Source organism: Manis javanica, chromosome 6 (assembly GCF_040802235.1).
Source record: "Manis javanica isolate MJ-LG chromosome 6, MJ_LKY, whole genome shotgun sequence".
In the NCBI taxonomy this organism is placed as follows: domain Eukaryota; kingdom Metazoa; phylum Chordata; class Mammalia; order Pholidota; family Manidae; genus Manis; species Manis javanica.
Genome location: NC_133161.1, coordinates 51,711,551 through 51,736,237, shown reverse-complemented (window position 1 = coordinate 51,736,237; position 24,687 = coordinate 51,711,551). Strand labels below are relative to the sequence as shown.

Sequence of the window (24,687 nt, the reverse complement as noted above, 5' to 3'; positions counted from 1 at the left end):
GTTTTTAAACTGTTTTAAGTTAAATCCCTTTCTTTCTGCATCATGTGAGCTAACATTATTTAGATCAGAATACTTTCTTTCCTTTTGATCTTGGGCCCAGATGTTTGTTTTGCTGGCATACTTCTTCCTCTAGTGCCTTTCTTAAGACTTTGTCATAGTGGAAATCAAGAGGTTTGTGTGTTCATGATTGATTCAGATACTGACAGCCCTCACCACCCTCAGTAAAGTTATTCCAATTGTAGGGAAGTCCAGCATCTCACTTAGGCCTGCATGATGTCTTGATTCATTTGGCTTCCCTTTAATGTGACCTGGTACTTTCCCTTAGAGTCTTATTTCCACAAACTTCCCAGATATGTTCCACTGCATTATGTAACATTCCTGTCTTCCCATCCATATCACTTACAAACTGCTTAATGCATGAAAAACCCTATTGTTCATCTCCCTTTTCCCTTTTCAAATCTATCTGAACTTACTGTTTTCACCTATTATAACTGTCCCCATCTCTTGGGCAGTCCTCTAATTATGTTTTTCGTATCTTACCTTTAGCTTTAAGAGGAATCTTAACATTTACTAGGTCCAGGCTCTTTCTGAGAGAACCATTATAGTCTACCCTGAATTCTTACTTCTCTTCCTCCAGTATCTCTTTGGTATATATCACCTTCCTTGAATAAATAACAACAAAAATAACTCTTTTTTTACTAGTCCCATCTTTTAAAGAACAATTATACCAACATATGTCTCCTTTCCCTTTCAAAGCTTTTGGCCTAACTTGTCATATGTTTCCCTTAAGGAAGGAAATCCCCCTTTTCCTCTATTAAACTAGGTGTCGTCTTTTGTTCTTTCACTTTCCCACTTGCCTTATTGTGATTATATGTGTGCTTAAGTCTAATGCTGTTTTTCTTACTTTTCTGAACAAACATGATTCCTAAAGAGGCCTTTTAAAATTTTCTCCCAGCCTTTGGGTTTATTATGGCCTTCATGAGGCTTTTTTAGTATCAATCCAAGATGATGATTTACCATCATATAATAAGGGCTTCATTTCCCTTTATCTTTCAGTGATTTAAATCCACCACCCAACAGTAGTTGAATCTACAGTCTGCTCAGGGATTTATACCCAGGGCCAACTTGAAATCACGCTGGGAGGGACTGATTGCAGAACCTTGTTGACAAGCTACATAAATCCAAAGGTTAGTCATTCATCAGTCCTCACCTTGAGATATAATGAAAAATAGAACTTGGAACAGCTGATTGCATGCCTCCTACTAATGCCAGTAATATGGTTAAAAGTAGAACCTCATACAGTGCTGTGGAGCTTTATGTAATGTAGCTGCCTTTTGCAGTACTGCCTGGCAAACATAAAGAAAATAAATGGTCATTCCACAAACACATGCCTAAAATGCTTGCCTATTTTGAGGTGAGTCTTTCCCAACCAAAGGACTCTTCCTGCAAAAGACCTTCATACTTGCAAGCACCAAAGTTTCTGTCTCCCTATGCAGTGCTTTGCGTGCCTATGCATATGGATTTGAAGGGCCCTCTTCCATTGCTGGTCCTAAAACAGTTGAGAAGTAGACACCAAAGATAGGTAAGTTAGTGGTGACAACAGAGTGGAGAATGTGGCTTTGACCTGAGGATAAAATTGGGCTGCTTCTTTCTCCCCTGAACTTATTTTACCTACCCAGACTGAGACAGTGGCTGATGGATGGAAACAGTCCTCTCCTGCCACACAGGTAAGCCTGCCCCAATTAGTTATATTCTGCTTTGGGGGAGAGCTGTGGAAAAAGAATAAGCCAGGAGATCTGACTCTATGTGGCCCATGACCTCTACATACTCTTGCCCATTCTCTATTCACTCTTCCATAAGTGAAGGGTAGAGAAAAGGACTGAAACTTCCTTCCCAGTACTTAGAAAAGGACCTTATGAGAAATCTAGTGTTTACCCTAAATGGGTAACAGTTGTCCTAATATCATTTTTTCAGTTATCAGTCCCTTACCATATTTTTTAAACTGATAGACTTTATTTTTTAGAGCAGTTTTAGGTTTTAGAAAAACTGAGCAGAAAGTACAGAGAGTTATCCCCCTACACACAGTCCCCTGTTATTAACATCTTGCATTAGTGTGGTATGTTTGTTAAAATTGATTAGCCAGTATTGTCCCATTGTTATTACCCATAGGGTTCACTCTTTGTGTTGTACATTCTATAAATTTGGCCATTGTGTAATGACGTGTATCCACAGTTACGGTATCATACAAAATAATGTCACTGTCCTAAACATCCCCTGTGCCCTACCTTCTTTGCAATAGTATCTTTAAGCACATACCAAATTCCCACTTAATGTAGGTCCTTCACATTTTTTAGGTTTATTTCTCAACATTTAATTATTTTATTGCTATTATGACTTGTTTCTTTTTGTTTCTCATTTGTGTTTCTTTATGGCTTATTATTCTTATATAGGTTAGCAAATTGCTTTTTCATATTTATCCTGTTTGTGCCTAGCCATCTTACTGGCTTATCATTTAATTCTACAAGTGTTCAGTTAATTTATTTTTATTTTCTTACTGATTTGGCTAAAATTTCCAGAGCAATGTTGAAAAATATTCATGATAGATTATGTATATCTTGTTTCAAACTTGAATGAGAATGCCTCTCCTGTTTAACCATTAAATGGGATGTTTGCTAGTGATTTCTGATAAATGACCTTCAGTATACTTATGAGTGGCTTCAGTACACAGATACATCATTTTCCTTATTAAAGAGTCTCAGGAAATGAATCTTTAATTTTATCAAACACCCTTTCAGAGTTTTTCTGCATGAAGTTTTTCTCATTTAACCTGTCAATACAAGGGATTACATTAATAGGATTATTGTTCTTGAACCCTCCTTGCATTCGTAGAACCATATTTGACAAGTACCCTGCTGGATTCACTTTGCAAATATTTGACCGATCTATAAGTAAGTCCCTAACAAAAGAAAAAAGTGCAAAGAAAATATAACCAAAATAGCAACTGGTAGTTAAAGGAAAATGAAGACAGCAAGGAAGCATAAATAAATAGCATGAAAGAAGACAGTGTATATAAGATGCAACATCAGTTATCTATAATAAATATGAAGGATTAAACTAAACCCTACTAAAAATAATCTTAGATGGTGAGAACTTCAGACTAAGTCACACAAAGTCTTTGCTATTTATAAAAGACTAAAGGTTCAAAAGCTGAAATAATAAATACAAAGATATAAATATGGGGAGATATAAACAGAAAATTTGTAAGGTTTTTATCTTATCCAGTGACTGCATTGTTCAAAATGTAGTTTTTTTGTTGTTTGTTTAAGTTCCTCTTTAGTTCACCCAGGACTTGTTACCTCTCATATTCTCCAATTTAATCCGAGTCTCTGTCTCTTCCCATTTCCTGTCTTTGGATACACCTCGTCCCCAGATGGTCGATAGCAGGAGGAACCTCTCTCTTTAGATTAGTCCCAACTCTTGTTGAAACCTATTAATCTACTGTAGTACAGACAAATAGATGTACATTTGGATATGGAAGATTCCTCCCATTTCACAGCCCATACAACCTTAATATTCAGCTGGAGATTAACCTTAGACTAAGGCTAAATTGTACGAAGATCTTTCTCACTTCTCTAACATCCTTCATTGCTTATAAATTTATTCCACTAAAACTTACTGCTGAGTATGCCTTGGAAAGGTGTTCTGCTACATTTCATTTTAGCTCTATTTTCTGGAACTTGCCCATCAGCAGCCATAGTTTACCCCCACCAGTCTGATTTACTTGCTATTGTCAGTATTCTTTTTCTTTCTCTCTCTCCTTCCCTGCCTTCTTTTCTTCCTTCCCTTCTCCCTCTTTTTTTCTTTCTTTCTCTTAAGCAACTTCATCACCTTGTTTTTGTGGTAACCAAATATTTGACTTGATTTTGCTACCTGGTCTTTTTTGGTGTGGTGTGTGGCAGAATCTCCGGAGAGCTGTGCCTACTCTGTACCCACTCCCCCCAAAAAAGGAAATAAAAATTAAAAAATTCAAGATGCTATTGGAGTAATGATAGCTCTGACTGTAAGTAATCTGTGTACAATTTCTAAGCACCAGTCTGTAAGACTTAAACAAAATCTTCACATGAGCTAAAAAAGTGAAATTTTGTTCACCTTTTAGCCCACTATTTGGGGTCCATTTCCTTTCTCATTCTAAGCATGCTAGAATTTTTATTAATAGAATAATAAAGTAGGAAATAACAGTAATTTATCTATCAGAAACTATATTAGTTTGAATAAAATATTAAAATTTTTATTAGGTCCTTACCAAAGGCTCTAATTTTTCTCTGAGCCTAACTTGTACATTGTATCTTTAACTTCATTAAGGAACTGAAATTTTATTTGAGAAAAAGAACATTTTTCCCTTACAAATTCATTCCAGCCAACCTTAACTTCTTTCTTTAATATTCCATTTTCCCAACATTTCAAGTATTTGATCTAGATCTGCCTTTGTTCAGCAAACTGCCATGACAACATTTTGGTCTTGGTCAGAAGTCACAATTTAAAAGTGGCTGCTATCCAGCTCCTATCAGAAATGTGTCTGAGGGAAGTGTTATTTAAAGGAATGCTGAAGGGCCATTTGGTTCACCCACTCTATATTCTGAATGCTTTCTGTTTCATTTTAGGTCTGTGAAGGCTACTTTCTTGGGAAATGCAGTGTGTACTCTGTATCTTATCAAGGATAGATAATTTTTAAAAATAAATTGTTATGCTTGAAAAACCATCAAGGACATTGCCATTATATCATTTAACGTTCCCATAAAATCTCATCATGAGAAATACCTTAGAATTTGTGTCACAAAAAAATTTGGCTTCCCTAAAGAAGGAAAGACTACTATTTACTGATTATAAAGATCTTTTCTTTTTTTCCTGATTGTCAGGAAGCTCAGTGCCAAATTTTCATAACAGGCAACTCATGACAGCAGCTCTGTAAGTCGTTCCTAAATAGGTCTTATATGAGAAACAAATTCTGCACTGAAAAAGGACTGGATTTAAAAAGAAAATAGAGATAAGACATTTGGCAAGCACCTGTTTTATATGTTTGCTAAGCTAGGCCCAATGAGCCCCTTTTAATTTCATTTATTTCTTGATTAGAAAACGTTATGTGATGTGATCCTTACGGTCCAGGAAAGAAAGATACCTGCTCATCGTGTTGTCCTTGCTGCAGCCAGTCATTTTTTTAACTTAATGTTCACAAGTAAGTATCTTAAGGTAAAACATATTGTTTTTTCCATGAGAACGAAATGGGGTCTAAATGAAAATATTTTTCCTACTTTTGAAGCACTTAAGAAATTAATGTCACAGAACAGTGAAGAGATTAAAAAATGGTCATGATGATGATTGATCAAAGGAAAAGTGTGCTTTCAGTAGTCCTCTAGGCCCAAGGTCTTTTTTGATGAAGATACAGCTTCTACTTGAATGCCTGAGGTTTTCTTCTTAACCTCAGGTGGGAAAGGCAAGAAGATAAATCTTACAGCATTTCATCTAGCAAATTAAATAAAAATGAAATATGGCATATCTTATTAGAAAGAACTCCAGATTTGAAGTTGAGATCGAGAGTCAAAGTCCTACCTGGTTCCTCTACTTAGTACTGTTTTATGAGCTTGATCGGGTTATATAATGGGTCTACCTCAAGTTTTCTCTTTGGTGCTCTGGCTACTAGGCAGGGTTTTGGGGAGGAATGAGAGCTTTGCTAGCTGTGGCTGACTTATATGTAATTATCATTGTTTTGTAGGTTTGTTCCAGCTACATCAGAGGCATTTTGCTCATAGCAGTTTAAAAGAGTACTACTAAATTATTTTAGAGTTGGGGAAATACTAAATCTAGTCTTGTGTCTCTCTGTTCAATTGGCCTTTTTTTATTTTTTTTTAAGAAGTACACTCTAATTTCTTAGATTAATTTAAGGAACCTCTCAGGTGTGGAGAATTAACTTGCATTTATTATAAGAATGTTGGGCTTTTTGGGGTGTTTTCTTCCAAAGACATCTCTGTCCTATTCAGCATGGCCTAGAATGATCTGGATCCTCAGTTAAACGCCATTTATGTTTCCATGGTGTGCCATTTATGTTTCCTCCCTTCATTTTAGCTAACATGCTTGAGTCAAAGTCTTTTGAAGTTGAACTCAAAGATGCTGAACCTGACATTATTGAGCAACTTGTGGAATTTGCTTATACTGCTAGGTAAGTTAAGAAGGATCATATCCATTGAGGCGGAGTAAAGTTGGGATAGTGGCAAGCATTGTTATAAGAATTTGATGTACTCCAAATCCTTCAGCCTAGGCTGGTTTAAAGTTCCTATGCCATACTAATTCAAGGACTGAAAGGTGTAATTTTTTTGTTTAATTTTTGGGGCTAATAGGATAAATTCACAATAGCATTATTTGAAATAATAAAAATCTTTAGAAAATTAATATTCAGTTTAATATTTTCCAGAATTTCTGTGAATAGCAACAATGTTCAGTCTTTGTTAGATGCAGCAAACCAGTACCAGATTGAACCAGTGAAGAAAATGTGTGTTGATTTTTTGAAAGAACAAGTTGATGCTTCAAACTGTCTTGGTAAGAAATCAAATTTCTATTTGGAAAAAAAAACCTCTAATGTGTATTTTATTAAAGAAAAACATAATTATAAGTATTCTCATGTAATTGTAAAGATGTTGTCCACTAGAGTATTTTCTAGTAATATGTTTTAAGAGGAGCTTAGGGAGGTACATGTTAATCTGGGCAGCAATAAGCCCTTTAAATATTGTATCAACATTTTCAAAAATACAAAATAACTTTAATTATGAGTATATTTTTGTATATTTAGGACAAGGAGTTAAGGATTCCATCTGGTGGTATGTTATATGATTACATAAACAGGAAGTTTACCTTTGTTAAAGCACTTATGATTGCTATGGTCTGTCATGGATAAGGTTATATAACCTGTCATAGCTAGTATGTAGAGGAGCAGGAGTTGAAATTCAGATAATCTTACTCATAACTTAACTAAATCATGCTGCTTCTGCATATTATCAGATCTGCTAACCATTGTATACTAGAAGACTTATATGTCCTACACTGTAAATTAAGATACTAATTAAGGGACTGCTGTAACACTCCATTTTAAAGCCATTAATAAAGCATTTTGTATTTGATGTCAGGAGAAGTAGAGGAGTTGATCAGTTTTCCAGAGCATGGTAGGGTATACTTTCCACTATGAGATAATCCCAGCTGGCTCATGAGTGAACATCTAGGCCTTTGTAGTTATATTTTTCTTACCTTTGCTGTGTGATTCAGAGGGGAGGAGGACCAGTGGAGAGAGACCTGGGAATCTAGGCCAGTGCTAAGATTGTTGGTTGACCCATGGCAGAAGATGAGGGGTTCTGATGACAAGAAGCCAAAGCACTCCTGGTGATGCATGAGAAGTTTGCCAGCCTCCTTTGTCCACCCTGTTCTAGGCTCCCCTCCTACTAGACAGTTTCTTACTCCATTTGGGACACACACGCCAGCCCCCACCCCCCGCCCCTTGTGAGTATGGACAAAGAGATCTTAGAAGGCAGCCAGAAAGGAGGCAGAATAAGTTTTAGGGAGGGATAAAAGCCAGGCAAGGGGAATGGGAATGAGATTGTATCTTATCCAGAAAAGGAACTGGACCAGAAGGAACAGGAAGGGAAATAACTATGCAAGTGAATACACGGATGGAATTTTTGTTAAGGTAGCTGTGGGTCTACATAGTGAAAAGATCCCATGTTAGGAACTAAAATGCTAACTTCTAATCCCAGCTGTGTTAACAGAGACACTGTGATGAATCCCTCTGTCTCTCTGGGCCATAGTTTAGGGTTCCATACATACAAAGATTTATATTCCTGAAATTTAAGTTTATTTCCCCTCTTATCAATAAATATTCTCACAGAATTTATTATAAAAAGGGGAATTTTAAAAAGTTTTTATAAGATGGTGGCTTCAGTCTGATGTTTAACTCCCTAGCACTCTTAAATTTCCTACTGGCATGATTCAACTGGAAAGAAAAACAGCTAAAGTAGGGAGTGGATACAAAACAGTATAGAACCTGGAATAACTTTTTGCTAGCAACTTCTCAGGCTTTGGGCTTCTGAGGAGACCCTTTAGGAGTTTTACCTCTGGATGCCTTCTGTCATCACTGTTTACAAAGCTGGTAGGAAAGACAGCCTTGCAGCTAGAAGGGAATCTGATTCTCTTGTTAAGCCTGGGGCAAAGGCAGTGACCTAGCAAGTTGAGCCATGTGCATCCACTCAGTACCCAGGAGAACTTCTTTAGCCTGCTTTCTGTTTAGCTCTGAGCTTGGCTTTCCCTAAAAGTTGATTGGAGAACTCCTGTTTTAGTTTTCACCACTGGTCAATGCTCTGCTGCTCAGAGGATCCCAACAATGTGACTTCTGCAAGTGTTAAAGGAGCCCGTTACAGCTGATGGAATTGAGCAAAGATCATATTAAGTTAAAGGAAACCCAGTGGTTTGAGGTTCAGAAAAGCAAGTGTAAGCCAAAGTGAATGACTCCTATAGGCAAATCTAATGTAGGAAGTGGAAGAGAACTTAAAATAGAAAGGATGTGTTTGTAGGAGGGAAGAAAACCGTTATTTTCCACGAAATTCAATTGAATTGAAAAACAGAGTAGACATTCCTAACTATCAAATTAAAGAAGATCTAACAGAGAAAACTGTTTTATGATACAAAAGTACAAAGAAGTGGAAATCATTAGTGAAAAGATAAAAGACACGGAAAGAAGGTACAGGGACACTAATATGAAGTAGGAATTCTGGAAGAAACAGAGGAAATCAAATAGTAGAAGAAAACTTATTTGAGCTTAAAAAAACTAACTTTCATACCAAGTACTGGACCTGCTCAATGACCTAAGATATTCCGCTCCTAGATATATATACTAGTGATATTTTTTGCCTCTAAAAATCAAGAAAGAACTTATATTTGGGGTGATAAAAATTTTCTGGAACTAGATAGTGGTGATGGTGACATAACATTGTGAATGTACTAAAATGTCACTAACACTAAATTTTATGTTGCATGTATTTTGCCATAATTTTAAAAATCAATATAAAAAAGAATTTATAAGCATTTAGAAAGAGGTATTGTAGGTTACCAAAAACTGGCCACAAATTCTTTTCATCTCTATATGTATACCCCTTTTCAGTGTGACTTTGTAGCTTCACCCATCAAGAAATAAAGTTTGTTTTCCCCTCTTTGTAATTTGGGCATGGCCACATGACTTGCTTTTTAGCCCATGGGATATTAATAAATGTGAAGGGAGCAGAGGCTTAAGAAAATGCTTTGCTTTGTGGCTTGCCTCCCTTTGCTGCTAGGAACTCTTCTGCCATCATGAAAAGACTAGAGACCATTTGTGGAAGAGATGATCTCAGCCAACAACCCCTACACCAGAAAGCCTGCTTATCACCAGATATGTGAATGAGGCCAGTCTAGACCATCCAGTTCCCAACTAAGCAACCAGCTAACTGCTGAAATTAGCTAAACCAGCCCAGACCAAAAGAACCACCCACTTAACCTATAGAATTGCAAAAAATAATACATTTTTTAAATGTTGAGCTACTTAGTTTTAGGGTTGTTTGTACTACAGCAATAGATAATCAATATAACAGGTTACTTAGAAAAGAAAGAGAATCAGAATAATAACTTTCTTATCTGCTATAGAAATGTAGAGATAGGAGCACAAGATATGCAAATGATGGAGGGAGAAAAAAAGAATTATATTCCAAAACATCATTCATTGTGCATATTGTGAAGACACAATGCAATTACCTGTATCCCTCCTGACAAAAGTATTGGGGGAAGTACTACAGCCAAGTGCTCAAGATAGGGATGTACTAGTCAGCTTTTTTAGATAACAAGCAAAATAAACTGACTTAGCCAGTTTAAATAGAAAAAGAATTTATTGAAAGGCTTTTTTCACCAAACTCATTGCATTGCCCAGAAATCTCAAAAGTCAAGCTTAGAAAAATTGTAAGGATTTGAATAACATATTTGTTTTATATAGAGACTGTTTTACCTAGTATTCAAGAACACAGTTTTTAGATACCTCTGGAGTGTTAATAAATACTGATCACCAGCCACAGAAAATCTGGAGCACCTGAAAGAGAAGAGACATAGGCCACGTCTGCTGATTATAGTACAATAAAATTGGAAATCAACCTTGAAAGTTGAGAGCTGTTTCCTCCCACCCCATTTCAGAACATTTAGAAATTTAACTGAAGAATTATTTAGAAAAATACCTTTAAAGGGCATTAAAAATGAGCTTACAGGCTATATAGAACATGATAATAAGCACAGAATAATCCAAAGCCTTTGGAATGTGAACAAAGTATTTCTTAAGGAAAATGTGTAGTTTTAAATGCATTTGTTTGAAAAACATTGTATTTTTATCTTTTCTTGACTTAAGTATTCCACTCAGAGATAGGGAAAAAAAATTTAAGCACCTAAAGAAAGTAGAAGAAAATATTCATTAAAGCATATATTAATGAAATAGTAAAAATAACACTAAGAGACTGTAGACTTGGCCAGAAAAGCAAAATCTAATTATTTAAAAGAACAGTGTAAAATAGTCACAAACTTAATAAGTCAAGAAGGGAGAATCAAAAGACATAAAAAATTAGATAAGGTCAAAGGAACAACATCTGGATATGAAAGCAAAAGATAATCAAAATTGTCATCAAAAGTTGAAAACTTAAAACCAGAAGCCTCAGAAACATTGAAAAGGTGGAGATCTGTTCTCAGTGAATGCCTCATGCTCGGTGGTGTTATGTATTAATTCTACCAAACTTTCAAGGAATACATTAAAATTAAACATTGTGTTATTTTAATTGTTATAAATCAACAGAAAAGGATAGAAAACTTCCCAGCTCATTTTACGTAGATAGGGTTTTCGTGATACCAACATCAGGCAAAGAAGGTATGTGTGCACATCTGCAAACACACATGCAACTTTAGTTTCACTTAGAAACAGTGATTTTTAATTCAGCAAATTGAATCCATCAATGAATATATTTTTTTAAATAATACTTTACCAGTCTGGTATGGGCTGTTGATAGTGGAGGAGGTTGCTCATGTGTGGGGACAGGAGTGTATGGGAAATCTGTACTTTCTACTAAATTTTGCTGTGAACCCAGAACTGCTTTAAAAATTAAATTTTTTTTAATTAAAAGAATAATAATACTTTATGACCAAACAGGATTTACTCCAGAAACTTTAGAATGATTCAATGTTTAAAAAAATATAAATAGGGACATAATAAAGATCAGAGAAGAAATAAATAAAATTGAGAAGAATAAAACAATAGAATAAATCAATGACACCAAGAGCTGGTTCTTTGAGAAAATAAACAAAATAGATAAGCCTCTAGCCACACTTATTAAGAGAAAAAGAATCAACACACATCAACAGAATCAGAAATGAGACAGGAAAAATCACGACAGACCCCACAGAAATACAAAGAATTGTTAGAGAATACTATGAAAACCTATATGCAAACAAGCTGGGAAACCTAGAAGATTTGGACTACTTCCTAGAAAAACACAACCTTCCAAGACTGACCAAGGAAGAAACAGAAAATCTAAACAGACCAATTACCAGCAACAAAATTGAAGCGGTAATCAAAAACTAACCAAGAGCAAAACCCCCGGGCCAGATGGATTTACCCTGGAATTTTATCAGACATACAGAGAAGACATAATACCCATTCTCTTTAAAGTTTTCCAAAAATTAGAAGAGGAGAGAATACTCCCAAACACATTCTATGAGGCCAACATCACCCTAATACCAAAACCAGGCAAAGACCCCAGCAAAGAAGAGAACTACAGACCAATATCACGGATGAACATAGATGTAAAAATACTCAACAAAATATTAGTGAACCAAATTCAAAAATATATCAAGAGGATCATACACCATGACCAAGTGGGATTCATCCCAGGGATGCAAGAATGGTACAACATTCGAAAATCCATCAACATCATCTATCACATCAACAAAAAGCAGGACAAAAACCACATGATCATCTCCATAGATGCTGAAAAAGCATTCGACAAAATTCAACATCCATTCATGATAAAAACTCTCAACAAAATGGGTACAGAGGGCAAGTATCTCAACATAATAAAGGCCATATATGAAAAACCCACAGCCAACATCATACTGAACAGCAAGAAGCTGAAAGCATTTCCTCTGAGATCAGGAACCAGACAGGGATGCCCACTCTCCCCACTGTTATTCAACATGGTAATGGAGATCCTAGCCATGGCAATTAGACAAAACAAAGAAATACAAGGAATCCAGATTGGTAAAGAAGAAGTCAAACTGTCACTATTTGCAGATGACATGATATTGTACATAAAAAACCCTAAAGACTCCACTCCAAAACTACTAGAATATTGGAATACAGCAAAGTTTCAGGATACAAAATTAACACACAGAAATCTGTAGCTTTCCTATACACTAACAATGAACTAATAGAAAGAGAAATCAGGAAAACAATTCCATTCACAATAGCATCAAAAAGAATAAAATACCTAGGAATAAACCTAACCAAGGAAGTGAAAGATCTATACCCTAAAAACTATAAGACACTCTTAAGAGAAATTAAAGAGGTCCCTAACAAATGGAAACTCATCCCATGCTCCTGGCTAGGAAGAATTAATATTGTCAAAATGGCCATCCTGCCCAAAGCAATATACAGATTCGATGCTATCCCTATCAAACTACCAACAGCATTGTTCAATGAACTGGAACAAATAGTTCAAAAATTCACATGGAAACACCAAAGACCCCGAATAGCTAAAGCAATCCTGAGAAGGAAGAATAAAGTGAGGGGGGGATCTCACTCCCCAACTTCAAGCTCTACTGCAAAGCCACAGTAATCAAGACAATTTGGTACTGGCACAAGAACAGAGCCACAGACCAGTGGAACAGAATAGAGACTCCAAACATTAACCCAAACATATATGGTCAGCTAATGTTTGATAAAGGGGCCATGGACATACAATGGGGAAATGATAGTCTCTTCAACAGATGGTGCTGGCAAAACTGGACAGCTACATGTAAGAGAATGAAACTGGGTCACTGTCTAACCCCATACACAAAAGTAAATTCGAAATGGATCAAAGACTTGAATGTAAGTCATGAAACCATAAAACTCTTAGAAAAAAACATAGGCAAAAATCTCTTAGACATAAACATGAGTGAACTCTTTTTGAACATATCTCCCCGGGCAAGGGAAAGAGATGCAAAAATGAACAAATGGGACTATATCAAGCTGAAAAGCTTCTGTACAGCAAAGGACACCATCAATAGAACAAAAAGGTACCCTACAGTATGGGAGAATGTATTCGTAAATGACAGATCCGATAAAGGCTTGACATCCAAAATATGTAAAGAGCTCACACACCTCAACAAACAAAAAGCAAATAATCCAATTAAAAAATGGGCAGAGAAGCTGAATACACAGTTCTCTAAAGAAGAAATTCAGATGGCCATCAGACACATGAAAAGATGCTCCACATCGCTAATCAGAGAAATGCAAATTAAAAGCCCAATGAGATATCATCTCACACCGGTAAGGATGGCTACCATCCAAAAGACAAACAACAACAAATGTTGGCGAGGTTGTGGAGAAAGAGGAACCCTCCTACACTGCTGGTGGGAATGTAAATTAGTTCAACCATTGTGGAAAGCAATATGGAGGTTCCTCAAAAAGCTCAAAATAGAAATACCATTTGACCCAGGAATTCCACTTCTAGGAATTTACCCTAAGAATGCAGCACTCCAGTTTGAAAAAGACAGATGCACCCCTATGTTTATCGCTGCACTATTTACAATAGCCAAGATATGGAAGCAACCTAAATGTCCATCAGTAGATGAATGGATTAAAAAAATGTGGTACATACACACAATGGAATATTACTCAGCCATAAGAAAAAAACAGATCCTGCCATTCGCAACAACATGGATGGAGCTAGAGTGTATTATGCTCAGTGAAATAAGCCAGGTGGAGAAAGACAAGTATCAAATGATTTCACTCATATGTGGAGTATAAGAACAAAAGAAAACTGAAGGTACAAAACAGCAGCAGAATCACAGAACCCAAGAATGGAGTAACAGTTACCAAAAGGAAAGGGACTGGGGAGGACGGTGGGAAAGAAGTGAGGGATAAGGGTGGGAAAAAAAGAAAGGGGGCATTACGATTAACATGTATAGTAGGGGGGGGCATGGGGAGGGCTGTGCAACACAGAGAAGTAGTGATTTTACAGCATCTTACTATGCTGATGGACAGTGACTGAAATGGGGTTTGTGTGGGGGGACTTGGTGAAGGGGGGAGCCTAGTAAACATAATGTTCCTCATGTAATTGTAGATTAGTGATAGCAAAATAAAATTTTAAAAAAAAGAAAAAAAAATTTAAGGGGACTTACCCTATAAAATATCAAAATCAGCCATTTAGAAGACAGTATAGGCATAAGAAGGGACAAATTAGTGAACAGAAAAGGGTCCAGATTTATGAAATACACTGTCTCATTTTCCTGGCATCACACTTTATCTTCAATGTGTATTTGTTTTTTTGTTTTTAGTGGTTTTCTATTTATTTTCTTTCTCCATAGGTATAAGCGTGCTAGCAGAGTGTCTGGACTGTCCTGAATTGAAAGCAACTGCAGATGACTTTATTCATCAACATTTTACTGAAGTTTATAAAACTGATGAATTTCTACAACTTGATGTCAAACGAGTTACCCATCTTCTCAACCAGGACACTCTGACAGTGAGAGCAGAGGATCAGGTGACTCAGTTGCCTTCACACAGTTTTCTTAGTAAAAATGTCCTTACTAATTTCTTATGCTTCTTGTTTGGATACACAACAAGGAAAAGAATTGTGTTAGGGGAGAATGTGTGCTTTACATTAAACATAGTATTCCATTATCTATTTCATAGGAAAAGTAAGTCTTGGTTATTGTAAGGGCTGGGAATGTGTGAGATAGGCCACTTGGTAGAGATAAAGCTATTGGATACCATGGTAGGCAGAACAGTGCCTCCCCAAAGATGTCCACATCCTAATCCCCAGAACCTGTGACTATGTTATCTTACAGGCAGATGGGACTTTACATGTGTGGTTCCGTGAAGGATCTTGGGATAAGGAGGTAATCCAGGTGGGCCCAATGTAATCACAAGGCTCTTAAATGTGGAAGAGGGAGGCAAAAGAGTCAGTGTCAGTTGATGCCATGTGAGAAAAATTTGGCCAGCCATTGTTGGCTTTGAGGATGGAGGAAGGGGCCATAAGCCAAGGATTGCAGGTGGATGCTGGATCTGGAAAGTCAAGGAATGGTTTCTCCTCTAGAGCCTTCAGACAGCCCTGCTGACACCTTGATTTTAGCCTAGTATGACCTATTTTGGACCCTGACTTCAAAACTGTCAGATAAAGTATCAAAGATATAAACTGGATGCAGGCATTTGGGAACTGAGTGGGGTAACATTTTGATATGCAGACATTTGTTAGTTCACTGTTTCCAGTCCCACATCCTTCTCTGTATTTTAAACCAGTGAATTTGTGATAATTCATTGCAGCTGCAACAAAAACCTAACAGGTACTTTTAAGATCATATGCTTTCGAGTTACTTTTGTTCTAACGATAAGAGGTTTGCACTGTGCATGTTCTTTTGTCCAGTCTTCTTGATGACCCAAAGTATTATTTGCAAGTTGGACCTGGAGGACTTGACTTGGCAAAAAGAAAAAACTTGGTTCTATGACCAAAATTAACTGACTTATATGTTGGATGAAAAGAGAAGAGAAAATATCTTTAGACTGAAGAAATCTGGCAAACTGCCTACAGGTGGTCAAACCTGAATAACCATACCTGTAGGTTAATATCATCAGTGATAAGACATGTTGATAGCATGCGCCCTTGATCAAATATAATGAGAATGGCATGTCATCTCTGTGGTCTTCTTCCCAAAAAACTATAAGCCTAGTCTAATCATGAGATAAGCATTCAGACAAACCTGTATTGAGGGACATTCTATAATATACCTGACCAGAACTTGAAACTGTCAAAAGTCATCAAAAACAAGGAAAGTGTGAGAAACTGTCATACTCTAGAAGAGCCAAAGGTGACATAATGACTAAAAATAACATGGGATCCTTTATGAGACTGTGAAACAGAAAAAGAATAGATAGAAAATACAGAAATTTTTAAAGATGTCGACTTCAGTTAATAATGTATCAGTATTGGTTCATTAGTTGTGACAAAGAATACCATACTAATGTACAACTTAGTGCAGGATATATGGAAACTGTCTGGATTTTAACAACTTAGTACAGGATATATGGGAACTGTCTGCACTGCCCCTGCAACTTTTCTATAAATCTGAAACTATTCCAAATTAAGTTTGTTCAAAGAAACATACCAATTCCCATAAAAAACTAACTTAACTAGTTATAGTAGACATGTACATATATGAAATAATAGGTTTGTTTTCAGTGTGTTTAAACCAGTGACTTGTAATCAAACCATGTTAATAAACTTGAACATATTTGGTACAGCTGAGTGAATGCTACAGTATTATTTTGAAAAGCTGTCTTATATAAATATGTGTAATTTACTTTTTACATACCATAAAGTTTCTGGAAAGCAGATAAGAATTTACAATTCCACAATACTAAATTGAAGTAAAATCATCGGTGACATTCATGTATCTTAGGATGGAAGGTCTCATAGAAAATTACCTGTTTTCCTGGTACCAAATGAACATACATTGAAACTATCATTGACTGATAGATTTTTTTCAGTAGTCATATCTTTTTCCAAAAAGGAAGTTATGTTTTATCTTTTAAAAAAATCATAAATTCAACATCCTCCTTGTCATTATATTGTGTAGGAGTTATTCTAAAAAACATATTACCTGTAAGACTTGCTAGAACAGCATGTAAACGGTTGTGAAGAGGCAAATGTTTGGGGATGAAAGCAAATATCTGAATAAAATGTTGGGAATAAGTGGTTGTGTCTGTGAGATTCTCCCCCTTCAATGTGAGAGTTAACATAGGTCATTGGAAACATTGCTGCCATCTAAGAATTTTACTATGCTGTTTTTCCCTTTTAGGTTTATGATGCTGCAGTCAGGTGGTTGAAATACGATGAACCTAATCGCCAGCCATTTATGGTTGATATCCTTGCTAAAGTCAGGTTTCCTCTTATATCAAAGAATTTCTTAAGTAAAACAGTACAAGCTGAACCACTTATTCAAGACAATCCTGAATGCCTTAAGATGGTAATAAGTAAGTTGCCTTAATACTCATTTATAACCTGACTGTATAACCAGTTTCTCATGGACTTGAAACTCTTACAAATGGATCAGTCTCAGTAGCCAGTGAGAAGCATTCAAGACTTTGCTCCATTGGGGTTAATTGATCCATTGGGGTTCTCAGCTGTCTACCTGGAGGGGACTTAGCCCCAGTGCTTATTTTATATGGATGTGTGTGATAGAAGGTAAGAATTACTTATGCTTTGTGTCCTTTTGTGTTTGATAGCTTTTACTTTGTTTCTACTGTTTCCTATTTTTATTTTACTTAGTGATCACATTTTCTTTCTTAAACAACTTTTGTTTCTTAGCCTAGAGCTAATAATTACCACATTTTTTAATTTACTTAGTTTTTCTTGACATGCAGATTATGTCCCAACCCCTCTGTGAAATGAATAAATTGTCTGTGCAGTTAAATAATCTATTGACTTTCCTTTATTTCTTGGAAATGAAGATACCCTTCATAGAGCCTTCCCCCTCTGCATATGCCAGTATGTTTGCTCTTTAGGCCTGAGGCACAGTTCTTGTCTTTAGGGTTCCCTTCTTTGCCATCCTGGGATGTCCTTTCATACCTCTCCTGTTAGATTCACTATCTTCCTGTGCCCCTTAATTCTAATTGGTGGGACATATCCTCTAAAAGTTTCCTGAGGAAGAGTATATAATCAGTAAAAATTTGGAGACTTGATAAATCCCATATCTTTATTTTACCATAAAACATTGAGGCATAGCTAAACTGGGTATAGAATTATGTTGAAAACAATTTGCAATTAGAATTTTGAAGGTGATGCTCCATTATTTACTAGCTTCCAGTGTTATTTGGAGAAATCTGATGCCAGTCTGATCCTTTTATTTATTTATTTTTATTTTTTATTTTAAGCATATAAAATATATATTTTTTAATCCTTGATGTTTTGAAAATTCACCGCAGTGAATCTTGGTGCCCATCTGTTTTCTTTTATGTTGGGCCATCTCTGTCTTTTCAGCCACAGATTTCTCAGTTCTCTATTATTGGTATTGTGATTTTTCAGCAATTGCGTCTCTTATCTTTTCTTATCTCACTATTATCCATCTTCGACTCTGTTCTATCTTCTGGGAGATAGCCTTAATTTTTCTTTTAGCACTTTAATTTCAGCTATTTTTTATTTCTGTGAGTTTTTACTTATTCTCTTAATTTCTTATTTCATGGCTGTATTATCTTATTTTAAAGCAGCATTATAGTGCCTTTGATGTTTTCTTACCTTGTCTGCATTTTCTGTTATTACCTTTGATATTTTTTTTCTGTAGTTGTTGGAAGCTTTTCCTAAATGTTTGATTTCATCTGTGAATCATATCTATAATAGTGAGTTATTATTAATAAACCCATAGATAAAGCTGTATATATGAATGAGCTTCTCAGTTTTTGGGCTGAACTGTTTGGCAATCCATGTAGCCAGATGATTTTTTTTTAAATTGGAGACCCCCAAATGTCAGTTTCTATAGATATTTTCTCAGGTAGATGGATAAAGGCATTTGGGAACTGGTAGGGGAATATTTTGATATACAGACTTTGACTTAATCCCTGTTTTCAGTCTGTGTCATCCCTTGAGTCTGGAACATCTCTGGTTCAGTATCTCCAAAGACCAAACTTCCCACCTCCTACAGTGGGAAAGGCATAGCAGGTACTAACCATGCAGGAGGGGAAGGAAACCTGACAGTTCAACTGCTGTGTATTGAGCATTTTAGAATTATCTTGTTTTATCCCCACCCCACCGTCTTGGGTATTTGCATTTCCAGTTATGCATCTTTCCAGGATTCTGCAGGGTGATTTGGCTCACTTCTCTTTGGTGTTACCTTCCACAGCCATTTAGCTTTAACATTCTGTCTCTAGCTGCCTTCACTAACTGTGTTTCAGCATTACAGGTCTTGTATTATCGAAGGTAGAGTTTGTGTTTGTTTCTTGTTTCCTTGTTGTTTAGGGATACCTTTCAAGAGTAGGAGAAAAAAAGACCTTAAAACAGCCAGATCAATCTCAAGTTGTTTTTATATTAAGCCTGAATCAGTTTTTTTCCTTTAGCGATGTTTGGCTTTAGACATGTGATTGGAAAGATCTTCCTATTCCAAGATGATTTTTTTTTTAATTTCCTAAATTTTCCTCTTTGCGTTTATGGATTTCTTCTTTCTTCAAACTTTTAAACCTTATATCCAATTGAAATTTATTTGGTGTGAAATAAATAATGTCATGCCACACAGAATAAATAAGAATCTAGTTTTTTTTCCCTCTAAATGTTTGGCAAAATGGCCCAGTATTATTATTGAATAATTCATCTTTTCCCATTCATTTGAAACATCTTAAACCAAATTCCCACATATCTGTACACAAACTCAAAATCAGTTTATCTTCCATTTCATTCTAGTACCTTTTAATTATTGTTTACTTCATTTAAATTCTCATATATGTCTCTGGAAAAATTTATAATTTTCTAAGTTCTGCATATCTTAAAATCTTTAAAGATATCTTCATTGTTGCTGTTGTAAATCATGTCTTTTTCCTTTTAGTCATTACTGATCTCTTTTTAAAATCTCTGTTGATTTCTCATTTTTTCTATAGATTTAATCCTTTATCTACAAATAATGGTAATTTTAGCTACCCCTCTCAATATTTATACCCTTATTATAACCAGTAATTTATGTAGAAGTATGCTTTTAAGTTAGCCTTTGGTTGTGATGTTTATCTTAGTTGCATTGTGGTTAAAGAACATTTCAGTCAGATACCAGTTCTTTAATGTTTATTGAGAGCTAATTTTTGTAAAATTGTCATTTGTATCTTTTATGACTTCACTAATTTTTTTGTCCAGTTTATTTATCAGTTACTGTTGAAGTTGTATTAAATTCACTGTGGTGAATTTCTTGATTTCTCCTATAATTCTGTTCACTTTCTTTCTTTTTTTTTTACATTTTTGGGGGATTTGTGCATAACAGTTTAGAAATGTTATCTTCCTGGTGAATTGAACCTTTTATCACTATTATGTAGTGATCTTTTTCCCTAATAATGATTGTTGCCTTTGTATGTTTTGTCAGATATTAATATAACTAAACCACCTTTTATCTGGGTAGTGTTTGCCTGGGTTATCTTTATTCATTTATTTTCAAACATTTTTTTCCTTATAGGTGGATCTCTTAAAAAAAATAGCATTTAGCTTAATTTTCATTTTGTACTCCTTTCTGACTGTCTTTACTGAATTGTAGACCATTTAATTTACTGGATATACTATTTGTAATTATTTTAACATGTTTTTTATGCTTTTTGTTCATCTCAATTTTACTCTGCTTCTCTTCTCTCTCATCTTCTTTTGGTTGAGGTTTTGTCCATTCATTTTTTTCATACTCTGAGAAATTGTATACTCTGTATCAGTCCTTTTAATGGTTATCCCTTATATTTTAACGTATGTACCTTAGACATTAACATTTCTACCCTCCTGAAGAAAGCAAGGACTTTAGGACACATTAATTCAATTTATGTCTTTATGGTTTTTAGTGTTCTGAATTTTAGTTCTCTTTTTTTAACCTTCCAAATGGAACATGACTATTTTTTTTTAATATAGTGAGTATTTAGACTGACCATGTTGCCATTTTCTTTGCCCACCATCTCATCTTGTAAATTAGACCTTCCTTCTGAGATTATTTGTCAAATTCCTAAAGAACGTCCTTTACAAAGTTCATACATTTACTGTCTATTAATTGTAAACTGTTTTGGTTATCTGAAAATATCTTTTTATTCACTCTGTTGGTACATGCAAGGTTAATGGGGCATATAATTCTAGGTTGAATATTCTGATAATATTATTTCATCCTGCCTTCATCATTACTGCTGTGGGTCTAGTTGCCACTCTTTATAGATAATCTGAATTTTTTATGTGGCTTTTCAGGAGCTTCTCTGTGTTTTTGGTGTTTAGCACCAAATATGTCTGGACATTTAGTTCTTTGTATTTATCCTGTGGTGCATACTATGTGACCAGGCACAAAGTTAAAGGAATAAATAAGCATTTTCACTCCTGCCTAATACATACTTCTCAAGGGTGGTAGTAAGTTTAAGTGTCCTAATTATTAAATAGTATCACTTGCCCCTTAATTTGGAAGTTAACAAAAAATGTCCATGAGCCTTATCACACAGTTACTACTTAATAATATGGCTGTGGTTTTAGGTTAGTTGACACAATGTTGTCCCCTAGATTGGAAAAATATTATAGTATAACCATAAAATAGAATGCTCCATATTTATTAAAAATATTTTAGATGAGTAATATGTTAAGTTTTCGTAACTGGCAAAACGTAAAACAGTGTATAGTATAATACTTTTTTCTTAAATGAAAATAAAAATCTTTAAAAGAGTTAGGTGTATTTGAATCCAATGAAGGTGGTCAAGGAAAAAAGATGGTCAAGAAAAAAAAGAGTCAAGGACATATCCCTTTAAATATCTACATTTAAGGGGTGGGAGGAGGAAAAGAAACAAGAAAGGAGAATTCACCAAGCTATTTGAACCAAAGGCTGGTATCCTGAAAAACAAGGTGTAGAGAGGAGTTTTTTAAGTACAGAAACATGAAAGAACATCAGGGCCAAGATGCCTTTAGATTCAGGCTTTCATTTTTTGGATTTCAAACACGTTAATATCAGGGTTTTTGTTGTGCCTCTACCCCCAAACTGTGTGTTGTATGTCTGGTTTGTTTAGGTAAAGAACTACTACTATTTCTTCATACATGTTGTGAGCTCTTGACAACTGGCCAATCTCAGTCAGGTGTGATATTTATCTCTTATGTGATTCTGAATTAATTTAGAAACAAGATAGCAGGATTATTCCAGAAATCCAACCGTGTGTAGGAATTACAGAAAGCCACTTAAGGCTCTTAAACAGGAACCTTTGTTAATACTTTTTATGTCTCCTACACACACTTTTTTTAAAAAAAGAATTAATCAGAGTGAGTTGTTCTAAAATTCCTTGACTATGCACAAGCAGCTGAGACTCTTCTAGGTTTTTCAGCTAGGGCAGAGCTAAATGGGGGAAAGAAGACCTGCCTTCATTCTATCATCTGTTACCTTCCTTACCATCTGATTCAATGCTACCTTTGAGAGTGAAAGAGTAATAAAAGCAACAATAGAAAAATGTAATAAAACTAAACTAAAAGAATTTATAACTAAAAGAAAATGAATTATAAAAATGAAGAGCACAGTCAAAACTATCACAGATATCAAAGCTATCGAGACCAAATTCTTACTCAAAATTTGCAAATAAAGAATAGTGAGTTTGCAGATGACAATACCTGACTCTCAAAGGAATAACTTCATAAGGAGCTAGGGCTTCTCAGGGAAAGGTGCCAGAGGGTTTATCCCCAGCCCTGTGCTTGGAAAGCAAAAGCCTGTTGGGGAAGGAGACAAAGCTCATGCTTCCTCCAGGGGTCAGCACAATTGGCCATAGTCAGCTGCTCTTACCCAGTGGCCTATTTTCCTGGGAACAGTTCCACCCTGTTTCTCTGCTTCCCCTGCCACCTGTCTTCTCTTGCCAGGAGCATTGTACTTACAGATTCCACAGTACGCCTGTGGCCTGTGTAGAGCTCTCCTTGAGCAATGGCTCTCAAACCCTTTATGACTCAGGCGTGGGAAAGTATTCAGTAATTTTGGTTTCTAACACATTTCCAGCTGCTGCTGCTGCTGGTCAGGGAACCACACTTCAAGAAAACCACTGTCTTAGACCTAGAGTGGGTGCATGGAGGGGTGGGCATCAGCAAACTCCACCCCACAGGCTAAAGCCAGCCTTGAGCTAAAAATGCTTTTTACATTTATAAAGGATTATAGAAAAAATATGAGGAATATGTGACAGAAAAAATATATAGCCTGCAGAGCATAAAATAGTTACTATTTGGCCCCAGTCAGAAAGTTTCACTGACCCCTGACCTAGAATATGCACCAAAGTCTTGGCAGCTGAGGTTTCCAGCTGTTCTGATGTAGTAATTCTACTCAAACTCTGAAATGGAAGGAAATGCTAAATACTGATTCTGATTTTCATTCATACACTAACTGTTCTCCAAACCTGTCTTCTCATTGTCCCTCTATAAAGGCCCAGCACAACCTCATGAACAGAAGAGTGTTTTGCATGTGTTGAGAATTATTTACATTTTTTGGATCAATAATAATACACACCATATACAATTCAGATAGATGTAGAAGAGTATGTAGTGAAATACCAATCTTATACCCGTTTCCTGCCCCCTTGCCCCTTATGCTGAAGTTTGCCATTACTATCTTGTATATCCTTCCAAAGTTAGTCTTGAGTCTGTACACACAATTATCTACTTACATATACTTGTTTAAGTTATGTATATAAGTATGTGCATAAAAATTTTTAACACACAAATGGCATCACTCTCTATGTACACTCTCATCCTTCTTAACAGCCACATATAATATTCTATTGTATGGCTATCCCATAATTTTTAACCACTTCCTTGACAGTGAACTTTAAGGTTGATGGACTCCAAGAAGGAGAATTATTGGCTAAGGTGTGTGTACATTTGTAGTTTTCATGGCTCACGCCCTCTTGCCCTCCAGATAGTCTGTACCTGTCCACATCCCTCCAGTGATGTAGGAGGGTGGGCCTTCTCCACACCTTTACCATAGCATGTGTTGCAGACAGTTCAATCTTGGCCAACCTGATGTGACAAAGTATGGTTTTAATTTACTTCTCTAACTAGGGTACATCTTTTCGTATGTTTAAGAGTTACTTGTAGCTCTTTTTCTGTGAACTGTGTTCAGATACTTGATTTAGTTTTCTGTTAGTTGCTGGTCTTAGGCTTATTAATAGTACACTATCTTTTTATGTTTGTTTTTTATATGATTTATATTTTCCTAGTTTGTCATTGTCTTTTGATTTTATTTTTTCTTTTTGCCACTTAAAATTTTATGTGGGTTGAGTCTGAATATTTATTTTCATGGCTTCTGTGTTTTTTTGTCTTTCTAGGATTCCCCATTCTGGGTCTATTTTATTGGGTTTTTTTTTCCTTCAGTTCTTTTTTATTATTATTTTTTCTGTTGAGGTATCATTTGATATACAATTTTATGAAGGTTTCACATGAGCAACATTGTGGTTACTACATTCACCCATATTATCAAGTCTCCACCACACACACCCCATTGCAGTTACTGTCCATCAGCGTAGTAGCTAGAGTCACTACTTGTCTTCTCTGTGCTATACTGCCTTCCCCGTGACCCCCCTACATTATGTGTACTAATCATAATAGGCCTATTTTATTCTTAACTATCTTGTTTTTCTTTTAGTACATTTATGAGATTTTTTTTGCATATTCA

The 24,687-nt window shown here is 35.7% G+C and overlaps 1 protein-coding gene across 7 annotated transcripts in view; it reads left to right on the top strand.

The window, feature by feature from the left end:
- Window positions 1-24,687, top strand: part of KLHL7 (kelch like family member 7) — a 70,318-nt gene that overhangs the window by 24,011 nt on the left and 21,620 nt on the right. For 4 of the 7 annotated variants that reach the window (XM_017656993.3, XM_017656985.3, XM_037022122.2 and 1 more), the window contains exons 2-6: window positions 5,131-5,233; window positions 6,121-6,214; window positions 6,467-6,591; window positions 14,665-14,840; window positions 17,155-17,329. In XM_017656993.3, the coding sequence (XP_017512482.1) occupies window positions 5,224-5,233; window positions 6,121-6,214; window positions 6,467-6,591; window positions 14,665-14,840; window positions 17,155-17,329 (580 nt within the window). In that variant the 5' untranslated portion in view covers window positions 5,131-5,223. Of the gene's footprint in view, window positions 1-1,056; window positions 1,188-5,130; window positions 5,234-6,120; window positions 6,215-6,466; window positions 6,592-14,664; window positions 14,841-17,154; window positions 17,330-24,687 lie in introns of all 7 variants that reach the window. The other 3 variants (XM_037022121.2, XM_073238704.1, XM_073238705.1) reach the window with 1 other exon arrangement.